Source organism: Xiphophorus hellerii, chromosome 13 (assembly GCF_003331165.1).
Source record: "Xiphophorus hellerii strain 12219 chromosome 13, Xiphophorus_hellerii-4.1, whole genome shotgun sequence".
NCBI classification, from domain to species: domain Eukaryota; kingdom Metazoa; phylum Chordata; class Actinopteri; order Cyprinodontiformes; family Poeciliidae; genus Xiphophorus; species Xiphophorus hellerii.
Window position 1 is genome coordinate 22,533,814 of NC_045684.1, and position 21,304 is coordinate 22,555,117.

Below are 21,304 nucleotides of genomic sequence, written 5' to 3' on the forward strand. Positions count from 1 at the left end.
TAGTCTAATGTGTTGAATATGCTGAGACACATTCAACGCATTAGAAACCAATCAGAACCAAAAGTTTGTCTTTTGGTTCTGATTGGTTGTTTGTGGACAGCAGCAGAGTCAGAGGAATTTTCAGATTCTCAGTTTCATATTTTACTGTCAGACACTTTTAACAAATATTCATCTAACACACTTATCCTTGCGCACACACATTCACACTTAGGACAATTTAGAGAGACCAATTGTTTTTTTTAGAAATTGTACCTGCTGCAGTTTTTATATATATAGGAAAGTTTTAATAATGTTTATTTTGGTGTTTTTAACTCTGAAATTGATCTTGTGTTTTATCCATTGGCTTTGGAGTTAGGAATATTATTTGCCTGTGTCTGTTTTGATTTCCTAAATTTGTGTAAAGGATATAAATACACTGCTGTTTAAACAAAACAGCGGTGTATTCATTTGGCACTTGTGCATATCAGCCCAACAAGGCCATACTGGATATTTTGGAGACGAACACATTTATCCTTGCGCACACACATTCACACCTTAGGACAGTGTTTCTCAATTCCAGTCCTCACGCCCTCCCTGCCTGCATGTTTTAGGTGTTTCCCTTCTGCCACACGCCTGGATTGAATAATGGGTGATTAACAGGCTTCTGCAGTACTTGATGGTCACGCAATCATTTGAATCAGCTGTTCTGGTATAGAGGCACATCTAAAACATGCAGAGCAGGGGGGCCTGAGGACTGGAATTGAGAAGCGCTGCCTTAGGACAATTTAAAGAGACCAATTAATTTTTTAGAAATTCTACCAGCTGCAGTTTTTATAGATAGGAAAGTTTTAATAATGGTTATTTTGGTGTTTTTAACTCTGAAATTGACCTTGTGTTTTCTCCATTGACTTTGGAGTTAGGATTATTATTTGCCTGTGTCTGTTTTGATTTCCTAAATTTCTGTGTAAAACATTGAATTTTCATAATGCCCAGTGTTGGCAAAACCTGGGTTTGGATTGTTATCCAGGTTAGTACCACCTGGGTGTGGGTCGGCGTAAAGGCCGAGCTGGGCTTAGACTGGCCTTCAGGCCAACGCCAACACGAAGCCCCTCCATGCAACCAGTGGAGGTTGGTCGCATGGACCTCGATGTTTGATTGGAGGTCCATCTTTCCTCGGATGTCCCTGTTGGATTGGAGGTCCATGTTTCCTCGGACCTCCCTGATTGATTGGAGGTCCATCTTTCCTCGGACCTCCCTGTTGGATTGGAGGTCCATCTTTCCTCAGACCTCCCTGTTGGATTGGAGGTCCATCTTTCCTCAGACCTCCCTGTTGTATTGGAGGTCCATCTTTCCTCGGACCTCCCTGGTTGATTGGAGGTCCGTCTTTCCTCGGACCTCCCCGTTTGATTGGAGGTCCATTTTTCCTCGGACCTCCCCGTTTGATTGGAGGTCCATCTTTCCTCGGACCTCCCCGTTTGATTGGAGGTCCATCTTTCCTCGGACCTCCCCGGTTGATTGGAGGTCTGCTTCTCCTCGGACCTCCCTGGTTGATTGGAGGTCCATCTTTCCTCGGACCTCCCTGATGGATTGGAGGTCCATCTTTCCTCGGACCTCCCCAGTTGATTGGAGGTCTGCTTCTCCTCGGACCTCCCCAGTTGATTGGAGGTCTGCTTCTCCTCGGACCTCCCTGGTTGATTGGAGGTCCGTCTTTCCTCTGACCTCCCTGGTTGATTGGAGGTCCATCTTTCCTCGGACCTCCCCGTTTGATTGGAGGTCCATCTTTCCTCGGACCTCCCCGTTTGATTGGAGGTCCATCTTACCTCGGACCTCCCCGTTTGATTGGAGGTCCATCTTTCCTCGGACCTCCCCGGTTGATTGGAGGTCTGCTTCTCCTCGGACCTCCCTGGTTGATTGGAGGTCCATCTTTCCTCCGACCTCCCTGATGGATTGGAGGTCCGTCTTTCCTCGGACCTCCCCAGTTGATAGGAGGTCTGCTTCTCCTCGAACCTCCCCGGTTGATTGGAGGTCTGCTTCTCCTCGGACCTCCCTGATGGATTGGAGGTCCATCTTTCCTCGGACCTCCCTGATGGATTGGAGGTCTGTCTTTCCTTGGTCTCTTCTGTTTGCAGGGAGTCTTCTTTTTGCAGGGGGACCTCTGGTTGGGTGGAGACTCTCGGATGGTTGTTTTCCAGAGCAAGTTTCAACTTTATCTTCAGGTCTGCAACCTGACCCTGCAATGATTTCACTTTTTCCTCCTGTTCTTTGATTTTGGAAGCTTGCTCAGTGTGAGTTTTGATCTGTTCCTCAAATTTAAGTCTCTCTTTGTATCCTTCAATCATTACTTCAATCAGACCTTTATTGCGGGATTCATATTTTTCTGCCTCCCTCTTGAAGTGATCCAGCTGTTGAAGAATGCTCTTTGATTCACCTTCACGTTTGACTTGCAGATGACGTTCTCTTTCCAACATTTTTTGCAGCTTATGAATCTCCTCCTGCTGTGATTTCACTTCAGCCTGACATGCAATCCTTATGTCTCTTTCCTCACGGAGTTCAAAAATCTTACTCTGCAGTTCTTCTTTAAGATCGTCTACCTGCTTTGTGAGATTGATGACGTGTTGGCTAGACTCTTCCTCGTCTTCCACTAAGGGGGTGATCTCGAAGCCAGCAGAAGGAGTTGTTTTCTGCTCGACTTCCAATGATCTTGGGCTCTCAAAGTCGCCGGAAGGACTTGGTTCACCCTGGATCTCCGATGATTCATCTTCCGGCTCGCTGTCATCGTCAAAAACAAGGATTTCGTCGTAGTCGACTTGGATGTTTTGCTCCATCATTTCAATCCATGAAAGCTCAGCTGGAAAAGCTTCATGTTCACAAGTATTCTGTTGTTGCTTCATATCTATATTCTGGTAAATTATTTCTTCTCTGAAAGGATTAATTTCGAACGTGCTCTAAAGAGTGATCTGTCGCGATAGAACTGTGGAACAGGTCTGAGAAAACACTGTCTGTGAGCTACAGTCAAGAGAGAGATTCCTTTGTGATATCATAGTTATGACATCACTGCGGATGTCATTGTTACCAATGGAACTGAATATTCTAATGATGCATTAATATCAAACTCCTATAGAGGGTCAGGTGAGTCCAGTTTACATTCAAAGTCTATGTGGAGTGTTGGATGCCATGGACTCGTTTGATGTCAAATGCTCCCAATGGCCGCTAGGCGCTCCAAACGCGCCTCCACATAGATGTTGAATGTAAATCAGATGCGCCTGACTCTCAAAACGTGTTTGGTGTGAACGCACCATTATATGTCCTGTGTCATATTGGTTCTATCATATTAGGACCAAAGCCTGGTCCTAATATGATGGACTCATTGCTTTGAGTCAGGGGTAACATTTAGAGGTAAAATGTGAATTAAGTTTTAGATAGGGTTAGGGAAAATGTCTGTGTTAAGCAAAATCACAGCAACTAAAATGAAGGGAAATGAATGCAAAGTTCTAATAAGGGTCGAAATAGTTTTGACAAATCTGTATAGCATTTTGTTTTCTAAATCATTCTATAAATAATGATGATATAATGTTAGGTTGTATTTCTGCCAATTGCATGGCTGCAGTACATTAGTAGTCTAATGTGTTGAATGTGCTGAGACACATTCAACGCATTAGAAACCAATCAGAACCAAAGTTTGTCTTTTGGTTCTGATTGGTTGTTTCTGGACAGCAGCAGAGTCAGAGGAATTTTCACAGATCCTCTGTTTCATATTTTACTGTCAGACACTTTTAACAAATATTCATCCATCATCATCTAACACATTTATCCTTGCGCACACACATTCACACTTAGGACAATTTAGAGAGACCAATTGTTTTTTTAGAAATTGTACCTGCTGCAGTTTTTATATATATAGGAAAGTTTTAATAATGTTTATTTTGGTGTTTTTAACTCTGAAATTGATCTTGTGTTTTATCCATTGACTTTGGAGTTAGGAATATTATTTGCCTGTGTCTGTTTTGATTTCCTAAATTTGTGTAAAGGATATAAATACACTGCTGTTTAAACAAAACAGCGGTGTATTCATTTGGCACTTGTGCATATCAGCCCAACAAGGCCATACTGGATATTTTGGAGACGAATACTTGTGCTGTTATGCCATTTTTGGTCGGAAGGTTGCTGGGAACACTTTGAAACACACCATTTTAAATCAAGATCTTTTGAACTATGCAAGAAAAGAATGATAGTGATTCAAAATAAAGTCAACATTCCTCCTATTGAACACCTGAGCTGAAGAGAGGACAGAATGAGAGATGACACAAGAGTCTAGACAGTCTATAAAGAATAGGCAAGGTCTCAATCTGAATGTGATCGAGAAAGATTTTCACCAATCCACTACAGAGCAACAAATGACAAACAAGAGGAACCTTTATAAACGTCCACTTAAAGTTTAAAGTAGTTTACAACCTCTAGTTAACTAAACATTGCTCCACCAATGCATAGAAATTATGCAAGGTCCAGACTGAAGAGCTCCAACCAGGAATTGATCACAGTACCTTGTTGCTGCAGAACCATCCATTTGACATTAAATGTACTCAATTCAATGTTGTGCAACTGTGCTACAGTCATGAGAGGTTAATTTATTTTAAACCTACCAGAGCTTAAAATATTGTCAATATAAGCCATTGTCAAATCTGCTCTTTCAGTAATTGCAGAGGCCAATGCGTATTTGCTAAATGTATGTAAAGCCCATTTTCATGTTCACTGATTTGAAATGCAGATTTCTCCATGTAATTGTAACTCCTTTGGGACTTTCACTGTCATACAGCGGCTTTCTGGATCTGCCAGGCAATCCAATTAGGTGGCTGAACAGACAAAATCACTTTGACAATATGACGACTAGTCTGGATCCAAAAGGTTGTGCTGACAAAATTCCTAAATGTGGAAGTTGTTACTGAGCAAAGAAGTTTGAGTATCAGTGAGGAGTAATGAAATGAAGGCAGAGGAAGGACAAAAGATGGAAGAAGTTGTTTCTTCTGCGTATACAGAGTCGTGTTTGCTGTTCACGTCGGTCTGTATATTTTAGGTTTTTGTGGCAATAGTGGCCTTTATTTCCAGAATTCAGACAGGAAATTGACAGAGAGAGACATGAAGGAAAGGGCAGGAAGGCCAACATAAAAAAAGCATGTATTGTAGAATGCCGTTAATACAAACTCCAAAAGGGAAAATCATAAGTGGCTAAAATCGGTATCAGCAGGTTAGAACTGTTCCCGACTCACCTCGCTCCAGAAGAGCCTAATTGTCTTCTTCTTCTTGTTGAAGAGAGGCGGCTCGGAGGGAGGGGGCGCCGTGGCTGGACCGCTAAAGGACGGAGGCGGCGGAGGCCTCAAGACGCCGATCAAGGGAGGCGGTGGAGGGCAGCAACCTAGAATGGGGGGCGGTGGAGGAAGCCGCGGGATGAACGGCGGAGGAGGTGGCGGAGGCGGGAGGTCACCACACCCTCCCATCAGAACGGCGTCCAGAATGTCCTTGTCATCGTCGTCCGTTAGGTCGGTGAAGCTGATGTCCCTGATGCGCAGCTCTCCGGGGCTGGCCAGGAGCTGGTCCCAGATGGTGTCCGACTCCTTTTTGGGAGGGGGCGGAGGCGGAGGAGGCGGCTCGTTGGCCGGGGCGTCCAGGTGGGGGTGGGACGAGCCAAGGTCTTTGACCAGGTCACCGAAGCGCTCGGCGATCGGACGGATACCCCGTCGTTGCTCCGACTTGTCCTCCTTGTTGCTGCTCTCCAGGCTCGTCTCCTGATGGGTCTCCCTGTCCTCTTCTTCCCCCTCCCCCTTCTCCTTCACCTTCTCCGCGTTCTCCTCTTCCTCCTCCTCGGCACTGGGCTTTGAGCTCTGGGAGTACAGCATGTCCAGCATGAACAGTTTGCTATCGAGGAGCTTGTTGCAATTTTCGTTCACTTCTGCCTCCTTAAAGCCTGGGGGTTAAAAAAAAAAAGTAAAGAGGTAATCCCAAAGTTATTTTTGAAATTCCCGAAAATTAAAGCCACAAAAAGGAGAATTTTGATAATTTTCCTTTAGAGGCTACCCACCATTCTCCGTGCTAACCCTCTCCTCTCTCTCCAAGGTGCTGCTGGCGGAGGAGATGCTGGAGGCCGAGCAGTTGTCCTTCTCGTTTACCTCCTCATTTTGTCGCTCCTTGTCACTAAGGATGCCGCTGTCCTCCTCCGCCTCCTCCTCTCTCTGCCTCTCCACTTCCTGCTCAGGCTCCTTCACGTCCTCCTCCTTGTCCGTCGCCACTTCCTCCTGCACTTCTTCGTCCTCCACTTCCTTCTGCTCTTCCACTTCCTCTGCTTCGGCTCCTGCCTGTTTCTCTTCCGCTTCTACGCTGGCACTGGAGTCGTCGGCTTCTTCTGTCACAAGAGAGCGCAGCTGTTTAGTCACACTAGAATTTCGTTCACCTTGAATAAGAGTTTGAAAGACCAGAGTTATTTGTAGCGAAGTGCTATTTATATCTGGCAAAAACATTGGCCTGGATGGAATTGAACCATTTTCCGGCAAGAGAAATAAAAACACGCAGCCGTGCCGTAATGTAAACAATACGGGCGGTGCACAAAGCCGGGCTGTTGGAGGAGCTCGATATGAGCAGGAAATGAGGAATTAAGTTCCTGTTTACATCGAATCTCGCCCGTGTACACGGTACACACACGTAAATCGGCAGCACAGTCCGCGCAGTGATGCAGGCAGGGTCTAGAAAAACACGCCGCAGACGCTCGCCTCTGTGCGCTAAAGTGCTGAGGCCCATGGCTTCGCTTGTGCTCCAAAACAAGGCTGTTTTTTTGTTTTTTTTCTTGCATGACATGTTTGGGGATCACTCTGTCAAAAGCTTCTTTCAAAAAGCAATTTGACCCTTGAACTCATATCCTCCCTGTCACTGTGAACCTCCCGCATCCCCTCCTTTCCCTTACTGCGTCCACAATCTGCCTTCTTTTTTCTCTTCCACTGCACATAGTTGTATGCTAATTGAAACGGCAAAGTGAAGCAGTTTTCGTTTTACTGCTAAGGGGCAAAACAGATGCTTGGGAGTTGAACAGATGACCTTCTGGTTTTCATTCAGACTCAAGGACCTGCTAACACACACAAAGAAATACAACGCCGCGTCAAAACAAGCCAAAATTCGCTAGTTTTAGATGCTAATCAGCCAACATTAAGGATGATGTTCGGGGATCCACTGGGGTGTTACTTAATGACAACATGTTAACTCCCTATATCCTACACACACTACAACTCAATATGTCACCCTGTGACGACAAATATATACATTGTGTGCTACCTTCTATAGCCTGTCAAAGCTAGCTTAAAGTTGGCTAGTTTTAGTCTAATATGCCGTTAGATGCTACCAATCTTTTTTTTTTTTACATGTTTGGCCCAAAGATATAATAAATGACCGAAAAGGGTTAGCTCCAAATAGGATTGTGTAAGGGCTACCTCACCCTAGCATGCTAACTGCTTATTTAGCTTGAATGGAAGGCAACAATGAGTAAAACGTGTAACACAAAATGGATGTTTAACGTTTTTTTCATGACCCATCTGAGACCCTGACAACTGACTCTGCCTGTGGAGGAAGCCCAACGTTGTTAACCCCTCTGCGAGCTATTTAGTCATCCCAAGTGGGTCCACTTTGAGACAAGACTTGAGAAAAGTCCACATGGGTCACACATCTACGTTAGCTAGACATCTTATCTAGCATTTATGAACTTGCTCACCACAGATAAACTCAGCTTCACAGAAGGTTGTCATGCCTACAAAAATGTGTCATTTAAGTCTTTCAACCATTTATCCCCCACAAGAAAGGATTGATTCAAATCGGTATAATACAACTGAACTGTTTTATCAGCAACATAAAAGCCATAATTTCAGAATCCTTTTTTTTTTTCATGGAAAGCAAGTATACCTAGCTGAGACTAGCTTGTTTGTAAGGCTAGCAGGTTTAATAGACATGCCAGCTTTCACCTAATAAATGTATTAGGTTAATTTACTACTAAATTAACCTAATAAATTTAGGTTAATTCTGTGTCACTGTCACAGAAGCACAGTGACATTAGCTTCTGCAATGTCACTATGCATTTTTTTCTTGAGAAGAAATATTTTCAAAACCACCAAATTTGTCTTTTTTTTTATAGTTGTCCAAGAAATGTTTGGTTTCTTTACAGCAGCAACGAGTGGGGACTTATTGAAAGAATGGTAAGTACATAGATTTAATTAAAAAAAAAAAAAACAAGGTCAACCTTTGTGCTTGTAGCTAGCCTACGTCCTATTGAGCCCAAGATTGGACATTTTAGCAAAGCCTGTGTCACCAGGTGATTCTGTTAAAACACGACTCCTCCTACCAGCCTCAGAGGGGGTGCAGGCCGTGCCCGGCGTCTCGGGCTCAAGATCAGCTTCTCCTTCCTCCTGGGAGGCAAAGGATGATGGCGTGCTGCTGCGCGATGACGAGGGCCAGGCCTCCGAGGGTTCAAAGGGCAGGCTGAGGTCAGGCCGAGTCCTCGACACCCGGACGCGGTCCCTCTCGTACTCCTCCGCCGCCAGACGTTCTACGTTTTTATACCTGAAAGAGAGCCAAAGATGAGTCGCTGATGTTGGCTAAAGCGAAACCACTTGTTGAAAAACCTCGACCAACGACGGTATATCGATTATAAACGATGCAACGGAGAGTCAGTGGATCTCATGTCTCCTCTACTGCTGTCAATGACACTTGAACACGACGTTACAAGTAACTCCTCTGCCTCCCCATGTTCAGGTTCATCTGCTAATCTTTCAGCATCACTCCTGCCAGCCGTAAAGGTTTGGAAGAAAGGGAAAGAGTAGAGAAAAAAAAAAAGAAAGGCCAGACCTGTTGCAGATCCCTTCCTTATGTCCTTTTCCACGTGTTTGTCCTTCTCCTTCTTCACTTCCACCCTTTCTCCGACCACTAAACTTCCCCGTTCAACCTGCTGGCCCTCATGGAAATTTAGGGCACCGAGTCAACCCTCTCTCGCTCTCTCTCTCTCTCTCTTTCAGTGTCTTTCTTCTTTCTCTAACCCCTCCTCTTTCCCACCGCACTGTGAATGTGTGCAGCTTCTGTTAGGGCTTCATTAGCATCAGGACACTTCAGATGTCTGAAGAAACCAGACACGAACGCTCTGGTGTGTGTTGGGTCCCCTATCTGCATGTGATTAGGCGTGAACCGCAGTTTAGTGTGAGCCAAGTGTGTATAGTTGGCTTCAACGTACTGTATGTGTATACACACGCAAAAAACCCCTGCAAGCGCATGAATGAGAGTTTGCAAAACACACCTCTCCCGCTTTGAGAGCTGATTGTGAGTTAATCCCTCTTTGAAAACAGAGCATTGTACGTTTCTGCAGAACTGTTCTTGACCAATTAAAGCATACACTGTTGTATAATCTGCTCATGTTTACTAAGGATGAACCAAAACGACCACAGAAGCAAGCAAAATCACCATCACAAATGAGACAACTTATCTATAATTTACTTAAAGCTACATTCCAGCATACATTTTTCTTTTAGATTTTCCACATAAACCATTGGTTTAATCTTTTTTTTCCCCCCACATAAACCCTCAAACATCTAACAGCTGAAAGCGAAGAGCACGGCAAACTTTCTTCAGACTGATTGGTAAGACAGCTACAGTACAAGCAGAGTCTCACTTAAGAGATGAAAAAAGCTAGTTAATAATCTGCGAACCTTTCTTTTCACACAAATGTATGTGAAATACATAATCTATGCTAATCTGGCAGAGTTGTGCAGTTGAGAAAGCAGCTAGCATGCTTTGAGACTGGACGGTCGGCCAGAACCTAGTGGAGAAAATGTTAGATGGTAGAATTGGTGGAAGACGAACGGTTAGCGTGACCATCTCCCTTTCTTCCCTTTAAAACTTAGTTTAGGCAGCTGAAACAATGCAAACTTTCGCAAGAGATGTAATGTAGTTAACTATAATGCAGCTTTTCCCCACTAGTTTAAATTCAGATGAGTTTCAGACTCTTTGCCAGTACTTTGTTCCTCTCTGTCTGGTTCTCTTTCACTTCTCGATGCTTTTCAGACTAACTCTGCATTTATAAATGGTGAGCTTTTAGCTCAGCGTGTGTTTTCGCTGGCGCTCGTTTGTGTCAGAGCCGCACAACTGTGTGTGTGTGTGTGTGTTGCAGAAAACCAAACACCAAGTGACGGGCTGAGAAGTCATCACTCCACTGTGACTAAACCCACCCGCCCCCAACATGTGACCCCAGCCGGGTCACATGTTGGGCGCAGGGCGCTCTCTGTGTTCTGGATGATCCTGGGAATAAGTAACAAGCTGCAGAAGGGAGAGTTGAAGAGCATTTGCATATTCACTAATCCCACAAAAAGGCAAAAGTGTAGTGTGGCAGTTAACCAGTGGTCTAATAAGTTAGTTTTCAGTAGTTTATCTAAAACCTGGATACGCAGTTTATTTTTATACACATTCACTGCATTAAATGCAAACTTTGTAAATGTTTAATCTATGTTTTAAAGCGTTCACTATTGCATCTTATTAGAATATCTATAATATGTAATTAATCTAAAGCTTCTGGGCTGCATGGAATAGAATTAAATTGGATTTAAGGGTTTTACAGGACAGGTTGAGAGCAAAAACCAGAACACAAAGATTTCAGGAAATTATTTTCAGTTTTAATGTTCGCATGTTGTACACACCCATACCTCTTTTGATCCTTTCTTCTTGTTTTAATCTTTTTTTCTTATTTTTCTCTTTTCTTTACTTCAGTCTCCCTTGCTGCCTTCCTTTTCGTTTTCCTCGTCATTCATTGCGTCCTTTCTTCTTTCCTCCTCCCCCTTCTTTTCTTATTTCCATCCTTCCTTCTTCCACACTTCCTTTTGTCTTTTTTCTCCTTCAGTCTTATTTTCTCTCCCCTTGCTTCCTTCCGTGTTAGCTTCCCAACTTTCACAGATTCCTTTCATTTTCACCACTTGGCTAAATTCTTCACTTCTTTCCTTTCTGTTTTATTTCTTTGCTATTATTATTCTTTTCTTTTATTTTCTTTAGTCTTTGTTGGTTCTTTGTTCCCTTCATTTATTTCCCTGTGGTTTTGCCTACTAATCTGACTAAGTTTTGTTTTTATTTAATTGCTGTGCAAATTTCTTTTCTGACTTTTTGCATGTTCTAAATAAATAAATAAAGATTTTTAAGATTAAGAACATTTAAGTATCCTGTTTGTCTGAAGAGCTTTAAGCTGGGTGATATTAACACTTGTAACATTAGTAGGCTTAGTGTAACTGTTTAAACTTTTAACAGGTTTAAATATTTAATGTCTTAAAACTCATTCAGCAGCGTAAAATATGGCTTGTTGCAAAGTGCAGCCCACAGAGAGAGCAGGCTGTCAAACGATCTGTTTTGTTATCTGGAGTTAAAGCTCCAACTCTTCCTTTTGGACCAGATGTTTCTGTGCTGTTTGTCAAGTAAATGGATACCGCAGGGACATTAGGTGGGGAGGACACAAAAATGTGTGCTAGCCCGATAAGCACGACACCCAAATGCGTCGTAAATACAACACACCGCGGCTCCCTCGCGCTGACGCGAGTCATCTTCTCAGGAGCTGTTCTCGGTTAAAACGGGGAGCGACAGAGAAACTCTGGGTGTAGCTTTTAAACAGCTGGCTTGCAAATATAAAAGGGCCACACTGAGAACGACTGGCATGACCCCCGAGTGCCTCGCTTTCCTGTGATTCCCATCTGCACACAAACACAGATTTACAGGCGTCGTGAAAACTCTTCCTGCGTGTAAGGAGAGGATCGGTGCGAGGATTCAGCGCGAAGACCTCCGAATCGGGTCGTCTCGAGACGCGCAGCTAAAACAATCAACTCCCAAACGGGGAGGAGGATGGAGAAAACAGGCGAGCTCACGCCATTCACACTCACACTCACACACACACACACACACACCCACACACACACACACACACCCACACATCGCACTGTGAGGCTGTGGCCTCACAGTGCGAAGTGTGCTGAGGGTGTCGATTCAACCTAAGAACAAGCGGGAACTTACCGCTCCTCCCGCGCGAGCCGGGCCTCTTCCATTTTATCCACATAGTCACGGCTGGAACACACACAAACACACAAACGGAGAATTGATACAGATAAACATCATGCCACCAGTGTGGTAAAGAAAAACCACGAAAAGTAAATTCCAGTCTGTGTCGTGGTAAAACCAGTTTGTTAGATTTCTTTTCTTTTAACCCACACCTTGAAAACCAAACCTACATTTAGTAAATCTGAACAATTATACACGTATGCAACGGATAACTTTACTGTAGCATTAACTTTTGTTATTACAACAATTGCAAAAATAAATCTCTGACATCAATGAGACCAACATGGTTAAATAAATGTGAAAGAAAATTGAGTTTTTCTGTTTTAAGCGTGAGCAAACAGACAAACATAAAGTTATTAGATTATGAGACATTCATAGCAGCCTCTGGCTGTATAAATAAACTGCTCTGAATTCAACACAAAAATAAAAATGTCTTATCCTGCTTTAAACACTGAAGGCAGTGGTGTCAAACTCGTTTTCATGTTGGGCCATATCATGATCACAGATGTCCTTAAAGGGCCAGCTGTGACAGAATATATTGATAAACACGACCCACTAACTATTAAAATATTAACGAATATCTGTCTTTGCTTTTGATGAGTACTTCTTGAAATTAGCTCATATTTTTTCATGTATTTTGGAAATACACAAATGAAAAACAGCTTTGATTTGATCACTAAAATATTCAAAAACACAACTTTTATATTGAAAGTTATATTTATGTGGCTCTCTAGAGTCTAGAGGGCCACAGAAATGATTATGGCGAGCCGGATTTGGCCCCCGGGCTTTTAAGGTAAAGTGAACACGTTTACTTTACCTTGTCATCAAGACTGAGCCACGCTGATGAAGTGTAACGTTCCTCATGTCTTTGAATAAAAACGCTACGTCTTTGGTTTCTGCTGCTTCCACTTTCTCACTGTTTTCTTTTTACTGCCAGGAAACTTTCCGAGACTCCGCTTTAAAACAAAGCAAACGTTGCCTCACCTGTGCTTGTTCCTCTCCTCTCGCTCTATCCTCTGCAGCCTGTCCTCCCTCTCCACACGGCGGCGCTCTCGCTCAGCCGCCAGAGACTCCTGGTGCTGTCGGTAGGACGACGACAGCAGCCCCCCTAACGCCACCCTAACAACAAACAGGCACTGTCGTGAGGACTTCTATATGTTTATTACAAACGTGTTCCCTCCACATTGGTGTGCTTTTTTTTTTTTGTCTGTCAGGAAGCGTTGGGAGTAAACGTCGACGTCGCCCCCTCACCTCGACGTTGTGGGTGTACTCGGGGTGCTGAGGGAGGTGTACGACGCGACTCCATTCCTAAAGGAAACAAAAAAAACAGTCAAAAAAGAAAAAGAAAAAGGCAACACTGATGGAAGTCATTAGTCGCCCGGTCACCTGACACTCAGTGCGTAAGACTCGAGGCATGAACTCTGAGCAGACCCTCCTCTTACGTAATACGGCTGGTGCAGCACTAAGGTGACCCTAATTATCCACTACTGAAGCGTTTGTGCGATTCTGAAACAGTTGCTGGCTTTAGATGTAAAACGTTGCTGCCCAAATGAAAGTGATGACATAACGCCTAAAGAAAACCGTGCTCATAGCTCTTGAACTTTCCTTCATTTTATCACCTCACAGAGGCATTTTGGTGTGATTTTATTTTATTTTTTTGTCGTTACGGTTACTCATTACTCTGAGAACTCTAAAAAATAATTTAAAAAAGCAACACCAATCAATCATTTTTTTAAAGTAGTGTCTTGAAAAATACAGCTGTTTTGTGAAAACCTTTCCGTTGCTGTCCTGATCAGATGAGACGAAAACCGACGTTTCTGCCTGACTTACAGAACTCTGCATGGTGGAAACCCTGAGCACAACCCTTTCACACGTTACCAGGGTAACATGTGGCGGTGGCAGCATCATGGTGTGCTTTTCATTACTGGGTTTGAGGAAACTAACAGTAGCTAACTGTAGGAAAAACATGGTAGAAAACTTCCGAAATGTGAAGAAAAAATGTCAACGGGTGTGAATACATTTGCGAGTGGATGTGAATAAAATAATTTTTTATAGCAAAAAAAGAATGGAAACAAATTCAGGCACATTGTTTCAGAAACAGAGTTGAACACAATGAATGTACTCACTAACAGAGTCAACTGAGTGACCCATATTCCTCACAAACTACATGATAGTGGTTGTGTGAAAACCCCAAACAAAGGAAAGTACTAAAGCAAAGCATGGAAACAGAAAGAAGAGATAAAGCATTGCTAAAAGGTAAGAAACTAAGGGGAATGGGAGTGAGATTTAAAGACGGAGAGGATAAGAAGGGATCAGTGGATGCACTACTGTGTGCTGAAAAACAGGGGGACAGCTTGGAACTGTGAAAGCTCCCAACAAGTGCAGATTACCGACCCAGCAGGAGAAGACTGAGAACAGCTACGTGAAGAGAGGAGAGAGGAAGGAAACAGCAGCGATGGACTCGAGGCGCAAAGCGTGACGAGAAGGAAGTGAGAAGGAAACATGTCGGTGAGCAAGAAAAGTGGTGCCGAAAGAAATCCAAAGTCGGTGCCATAAAACATAAAAGCAAGAAACAGAAAGTGGATGCATGGAAAAAAAAAAAAAGAAAAAAGAAGAAACATCTCCTGGCAGCCATGAGAAGAAGAAGAAGTTCTGCTCTTCGTCTGACCTGGGAGGTGTTGTTTTGGGCGACTCCTCGCTGCGTTTAGCCTGAGCCGACGGCGCCGGCTCATCGTCCAGGTCGTACGAGAAGAGGTGGAAGGGCGAGTGGGGCAGGTAGGGGACACGGTCAGGGGACAGGTGGGAGCTGCCACGCAGCGGCGGGCTGACTTCCTTGGTGGCGGGGACAGTGACTGTAGAGCGCTTCCTGGCCAGCAGGGTGGCCAGCAGGGAGGGCTGGGACTGGGGGCTGAGACTACTGCCACACTCTGGAGAAGGGGGAGTCGGGGTACAGGGGGACGACGTAGACGCCAGGTGTATTTCTGCCTGATTCTTCTGCTCATTGTCCTTTGTGGCTCCCTTTCTGGAGGAGATGGTGATGGACTGAAGGGTGGTCCTGTGGACGGTGGACGTAGGGCACGAAGCCCTGGGAACAGAGGATTAGATTGAAGGTTTCAGAAAACATACCTGGAGAGAGGCTGTTAACAAAACCACAACACACTTCGGCGGGGCATCTGCAGGTTTCAACAAGTCAAATTTAAGACCTTTTAATGCCACTTTGAATGAATTTAAGACTGAAAAAACTGTAAACGCAGAGGATGGTCGAGGAATCGTGTTGTGTGCCCAGCAAAAAACGACGAAATTTCTGGGGTTTGTTTTGCGGCTCTGTGTGTTTCCCACACTACATATGGCTCTCTGTATATGGCTTTACAGAGGGCTTTATGCCAAACTAAACACGTTTTAGCTCATGACAAGCTAAAAACTTGTCATGAGTTTTCAACCGTCATATTGGATCAAGACGGTTAAAAGCACCAATGCACCTAGCCTCTCATGGGTTAGCAAAAGAAGTGAGCCAGTGGAATGTCGTCTAGCCAGTTGGTGACAAATTTGCACTTAATTATAAAATAGATGCAAAAAAGGCTAGCTAGCAGGAATACATTCCCAGCTAGTTAGCGGTAGCCTCAACCGCCTTGAGTCACAGAATGCATTGAAGATGTCTGCACACCACTTAAACTCTAGCCTGACAAAAAAAGCTGCTTACAACAAGATTAAATAGTTCTCTCAAGACAAAATGTAATTCCTCTGATTAAAATATTTCACGCCAACTTACTTTTCTTTTATGAATTTAAGACATTTTAAGACTTCTTACGAATGCGTTGACACCTTGTTGGGTCACAAGCTCAAACTAGCTGCGTATCTAAGACGAAACACACGCTCACATTTACTACTGCTTCCCTACACAAAACACCAAGACACATGAAAGCAGCACTACATTTGACTTCCATGTCACCACCAAGACCTAAAATACCTGGAGGTGGTCTGATTAGCCCCCTCCTTCTCATCCGAATCAGATTCAGTCACAGGAGTCTCTTCTTCTTCTTCTTCCTCCTCCTCCTCTTTCTCCTCTATGTCACATTCTTCCTCTCTATGGACGTGGGTGGGCGGTGGAGGAGGGAAACGCACACACGACGGGAAGATTCGGGGGAAAGATTGAGGAAGAGATGAAGGGGTACATGAGACCAGCATGCAAATGGACACCTTCGCATAAACAAGGAAGGTTAGATGAGGCCGACATAATGACTAGAGATGACCTAAGAGCCTTGTGGGCATTTAGTTTGGGAGACGACAAGCAGGGATGTGGCAAATATTAGATCAAGACGGTTAAAAGCGCTAACTGAAAACACGAGGAGGAACTCTAAAATGACGCCGGGGGGACACTGGCGGATGAGTGTTTCTGATTGGACGCTCGGTGCCTCCAGTAGGTCAAGATGCGCATGAAGACAAGTTATGACGGCAGGGACGAAGGAAAGGAAAGGAATGCTGGAAGGAGAGATGGAAAACTGACTGGAGATCAGCATCGGGGCGCTGAAATGTTGTTTTGTACCGAAGCCAGACGAGTTGCAGTCGAGTCCACAACTTTAGACCCCCCGTGTGTGACGAATGAGATGACTTCTGCTTAAAAATATTCATGTGTTAATTTATTTATTTATTTATCCCCCCCCATCTTTTGTCATGTCAAATTCAGAAACCTCAACGTGATTCATGAGGATATTATATTTAGCTTAGTATTATATATAGTTTTGAGCACATTTGCGATGAACGCATAATAATGAGACGTAGGACAAAGTCAAGAACATGAAAGCAAACACGTTAGGAAACAAAAAAGCATTGGGATTTCCCTTCTTTTTTCTAGATTAGTGTTAATCCTCATGGGCAGAGTTTACATTTTCAAAATATCTGGGGCTTGGACCTTAATCTGCTCTGGTCACATGACCACGGCTGAGCGAGGATGAAACAGGACATTAAGACGAGAGATAACAGACTGGAATTTGTTAAAAACAGATTTCCTAATATGTAGGAAATGATCACAGCACTGCAACATCACTGCACCGGTTTAGCAGAGTGAAGGCTTGGATTAGATTCGGAGATGACTCCGACGGTGGGATAACACAGCTGAGAGCAGACATCAGGGACGTTTCATCACAAAAGGAAAATCCACACTGTTACTGTGGGATGGGAGGAGGAGACACACTGGTGGCTGTTAAATCCTGTGCATGAGGAGTCGATGTGCTTCCCAGGAATGTTTGAACTTACATGGACGGAAGGAAACCTGACAGAGCTCTGAGGCAAAAAGCGGTAAAACTATCAGATCCCCTCTTCGAGGTTCACACACGTTTGGCTTTGAAAGGTCGTCTTTCAGCAAACTCCATAACTCATCTACTGTCCTGTGGACGAGCGCTCTCACCTCTCACTGAGATCCTCCGTCCTGTGTCCGCTGAACGGCTGGAAGCCGGCCCTTTGTGGGGACGCAGGGCTGCAGGGGGCCTGCCCGGGTCGGCCGAGCGAGGCCCGGCGACTCCGACGCCTCTCCAGGCCTCGACGCTTCTCCGCTCCGCCGAGGCTGACGCGCCGGCGGTCGCGGCATCCCGCGGGCGGCGGCTGGCTGCCGTCGTCGCCGTCTTCGTGACGTAGAGTCGTCTGGAAGACGGGGGGCGGAAAAATAAGAGAATTGCAAAAAATGCCAAGTCTTACCAAGTGTTTTTGGTCTACTTTCTAGTGCAAACACTTTAGTATGCTTGGAATAAGACATACTTACAAGTATCATTTCAGCACGATATAGGAACTAAAACTTTTTCGTCAATATTACGATTCATTGCCTTAAACCAAGCCCCCACATCTTACAAGTTACTTCTGAATGAGTTCTGTCTTATTTCTAGTGTACTAAGACATTTTAACTAGAAACGAGACCAAAAATAGTTGGTAAGATTTGATGTTTTTGCTGAGTGATAAAAAGTTCTTCTCTGGAAGATCCAAGAGAAGCAAGGTTCATCTAAGGCAGTATATATACTACATGGCCCATCTGATCTGCAGCACATTGTACATTACCAATGCATAGTTCGCTTGTACCTCGTAAATGTTGAGCTGCTCCACCAAGTCCAGGTCAGTGCCTTTCCTCCCCAGGTGTCTCTGGGATACTGTGTCCATGCCTTGTTCCTCCAGACTGTCCACCATGTCGTAGAAGGAGTCCTGGTCAGGCAGCGCCGCGAGTGTCTGCAGAAACCACCAAAAACACAAGTCACAACATATACGCTATATGTCATGTAGTGAAAATGTTATAGAACACGTGTGTCAAATTCAAGGCCTGGAGAGGCAAATCCAGCCAGGCTTCTTATGTGGCCAACTAGGGTCCAGCAGGAAGCTTAAGTAGAACCTTCTAGATGATCCTTGTGTGCTTAAATATTACTCTATCAATCAAATCAAAGCAGTTTTTTTTGTCTTTAAACTACCAACCAATCAGTTTTTTTGATCCTGTGATCGCAAAAATTCACGCAAAATCAACAGAATCCCACACTTTTTTCACTCGTTATTGTGAGTTTACTACAAGTTCTCAACAAAAATTGTCAAAGACTTTGAGCTTCCAAGATGTTAAATCCCACCTGCAGGTGGCGGTATTTGTCACTTCTACCTCACTGCTGCCTCAACCTTATATGATGTCCAGTTTTAGTCAGCGGTCGATGTGGAGAGTATATAAAAAAGTCACTTTTACCATCACACATGAGCGAAAATATTGCAAAATGTCTGGCAAATATGTCTAAATCAGGGATTTTGACTGCAAAAAAATAAAATCCCAATCATCAGCGTGAAGAGATGTTTAGAGTCATTTAATCTTATCGAATGCAGACACAGCGGTTTGCTAATATTTTAGCAGTTTGTTAATGGGTTTTATCAACACGTTCTGGCACAAACGGCCCTCTGAGAGCTCTCATGATCTTGACAAGGCCCAAGATGAATCATAAAAACGATTTCTTTGCAAAGCCAGTGCCAATAGTTATGGAGGACTCTGAAGGAGCTCTTATGTACCCACCTTGTTGATGAGGGTCATGGCGTAGACCAGCAGCTCAGTGTCCACTCCGTCTTTCTCCTGCAAGATCTCCATTGCATTGAACCAAGACTTGCAGCCTGAAATTCGCACGGATAATGAAATATGAACTCTCATCTATCTCATCTGCATTCAAGGAGACAAAAATCGACATGAGGAGGAACACATGTACATGGTTGTACCTCTCTTCGTGTCCGCGGAGGTGACGGCCTGTATGAGCAGCGGCGCGTTGGACTCGGAGTACTCCACAAACACCAGCAGCAGCTTCAGAGCCGTTTTCACCACCAACCGGAACTAAAGGGGGGGAAAACAAAAAAAAAAACCAAACATGAAAACACATTTCTAAAAATGGACTAACCTGGTTTTTGGTGGCTCCTGGTCAGTTTGCCTGTTCTTACCCTCTTTCATGATCACGCCTTACTATTTCCTCCCTTCCCCATTTTTATTTGATTCCCCAAAATAAACCATTTCATTCCCCCACTTCACTTGGTTTGTTATTCTAGATGGACTGTGAACAAAAATGGTTATATAAATGCTTAAATTTCATGTATATTTTAATACAATTGTGTTTATTTTTTCTTAAGAAAGTCATATTCCCATTGAGTCTGTTTCTAATCCTCATTCAACCTGTTTTATTGTATAGAAAAATAAATCCTAACACATAATCAAACCAAAAATATCTCAGAGTTTAACAGCTGGTAGAAAATTTAAAAGATCTGTGGACATAGTGGGAACAAAATGTTTCTTCCACCAAGTAATGGTGGAAGAAACATTTACCTTTTCACACTTTGGTACAAACAGTGACACGACGACGCTTTTTAGGGGCGACTCAGTTTGCTTTATGCTTCGACACATAATGAATGGCACAGTTTTAAGATGTGGAAGCAAAGAAAAACAGACGTTATTTTGCTCCCTTGTTTGTTTGTCTCCGTCTCTAAGCAAACAGTGGTACTTCTGGGAAGATGTGCACTTGTTTACACAGACGCGGTGCTGGGATTCGGTGATTTAAAAAACAAAACAAAAAACTCCATAATGCAAAATGCGTTTCAGAGATTAGAGTCAGTTCAGAGACAAACTGCAGTTAGGGTTGCATTTGATGTTAAGGGTGACAGTTACGGTCATAAAAGTGGCTGTTATGGTAAAACGGATTATTTTTAGTGTTGTTTTTTTTTTTTTATGGGACCCCTCCTCCCTTGTTGCATGCGATTTGTCCTCCCTCAGCAACCGGTGAAGTTCTCCAGCAAAAGGTGCTGCAGAGTCCTAAATGCGGAGTTTATATGCCGCACACATTATAATATCCATTTAAAGGCTCTCCGCAAGATCAGCTGAAGAAGGAGAAAAAAAAAACGAACCACGTCAGCTGAGAGCGCCAGGCTACACTCACAGATGTGTTTGTGTGCGTTTCCTTGGATGGCTGCTAAAAATACAGTTTCCCAAACAATGGGTGGCTATTCAAAGCTAATGACAGCCTGCAGTCTTTTTTTTTTTCTTTCTCTTCTTTCTCTTTTTGTGCACAGACGCTTCGCCGTTACCTTTGAGCCAACCAGAGTGTAGAGCCACTGGATGGTCTCCGGGTGGCCGATGACGCCGTTCATCCCGTCCACGTACAGCATGATCTGCCCCAGGGCTGACAAAAGGATCAGGAGAGAGATACAAGGTTTGAGATATTTATCCACAACTGTGTACTGAACACAAAGCAGAAACAAGCTCATTTAATGGTGACGGACGAGAAATCACGCAATTTGTAGTTCTAAAGTCTCTTAAAACGGTTTTCGACACATCAACACAACGAAAATAAAAGCAAAAAACTTCTTGCGACTTTTGATTGTGCCGTAACATGAGAGAGAGTCTTCTGTTAATTAAGCCATCAGAAAAAAATAAAATAAAATTTCTTTGTTGTTTCTCAGTCCGACACAGTTGTAAGCGGCATTATGGAGAAGCACCGTTGTGATGACGTGATGAAGGGGGAAGAGTAGGAGCTTCTTAAAGAAACAGAAGCCCTAATTCAATGTGTCAAATTGCAAAGTCAAATTTATTTGAAGTTACTTTTGATGTATACAGCATTTTTATGATAACTGAAGATACAATAGTGACTCAATTGTGCTATAAACTGGAACTTTGTGCCAGGAGAATACATTGTACCGCCCCTTTAAATATGGTGCAAACAGAGGATCCAATCAG

The 21,304-nt window shown here is 43.7% G+C and overlaps 1 protein-coding gene across 4 annotated transcripts in view; it reads right to left on the minus strand.

The window, feature by feature from the left end:
- Nucleotides 1-21,304, minus strand: part of fhod3a (formin homology 2 domain containing 3a) — a 90,709-nt gene that overhangs the window by 16,422 nt on the left and 52,983 nt on the right. For 2 of the 4 annotated variants that reach the window (XM_032581394.1, XM_032581392.1), the window contains exons 6-17: nt 20,656-20,750; nt 19,306-19,417; nt 19,109-19,203; nt 18,151-18,294; nt 17,489-17,721; nt 14,753-15,169; nt 13,336-13,392; nt 13,069-13,203; nt 12,040-12,090; nt 8,351-8,568; nt 6,053-6,373; nt 5,244-5,938 (exon numbers count right to left, since the gene is read on the minus strand). In XM_032581394.1, the coding sequence (XP_032437285.1) occupies nt 5,244-5,938; nt 6,053-6,373; nt 8,351-8,568; nt 12,040-12,090; nt 13,069-13,203; nt 13,336-13,392; nt 14,753-15,169; nt 17,489-17,721; nt 18,151-18,294; nt 19,109-19,203; nt 19,306-19,417; nt 20,656-20,750 (2,573 nt within the window). The remainder of the gene's footprint in view (nt 1-5,243; nt 5,939-6,052; nt 6,374-8,350; nt 8,569-12,039; nt 12,091-13,068; nt 13,204-13,335; nt 13,393-14,752; nt 15,170-17,488; nt 17,722-18,150; nt 18,295-19,108; nt 19,204-19,305; nt 19,418-20,655; nt 20,751-21,304) is intronic. The other 2 variants (XM_032581393.1, XM_032581396.1) reach the window with 2 other exon arrangements.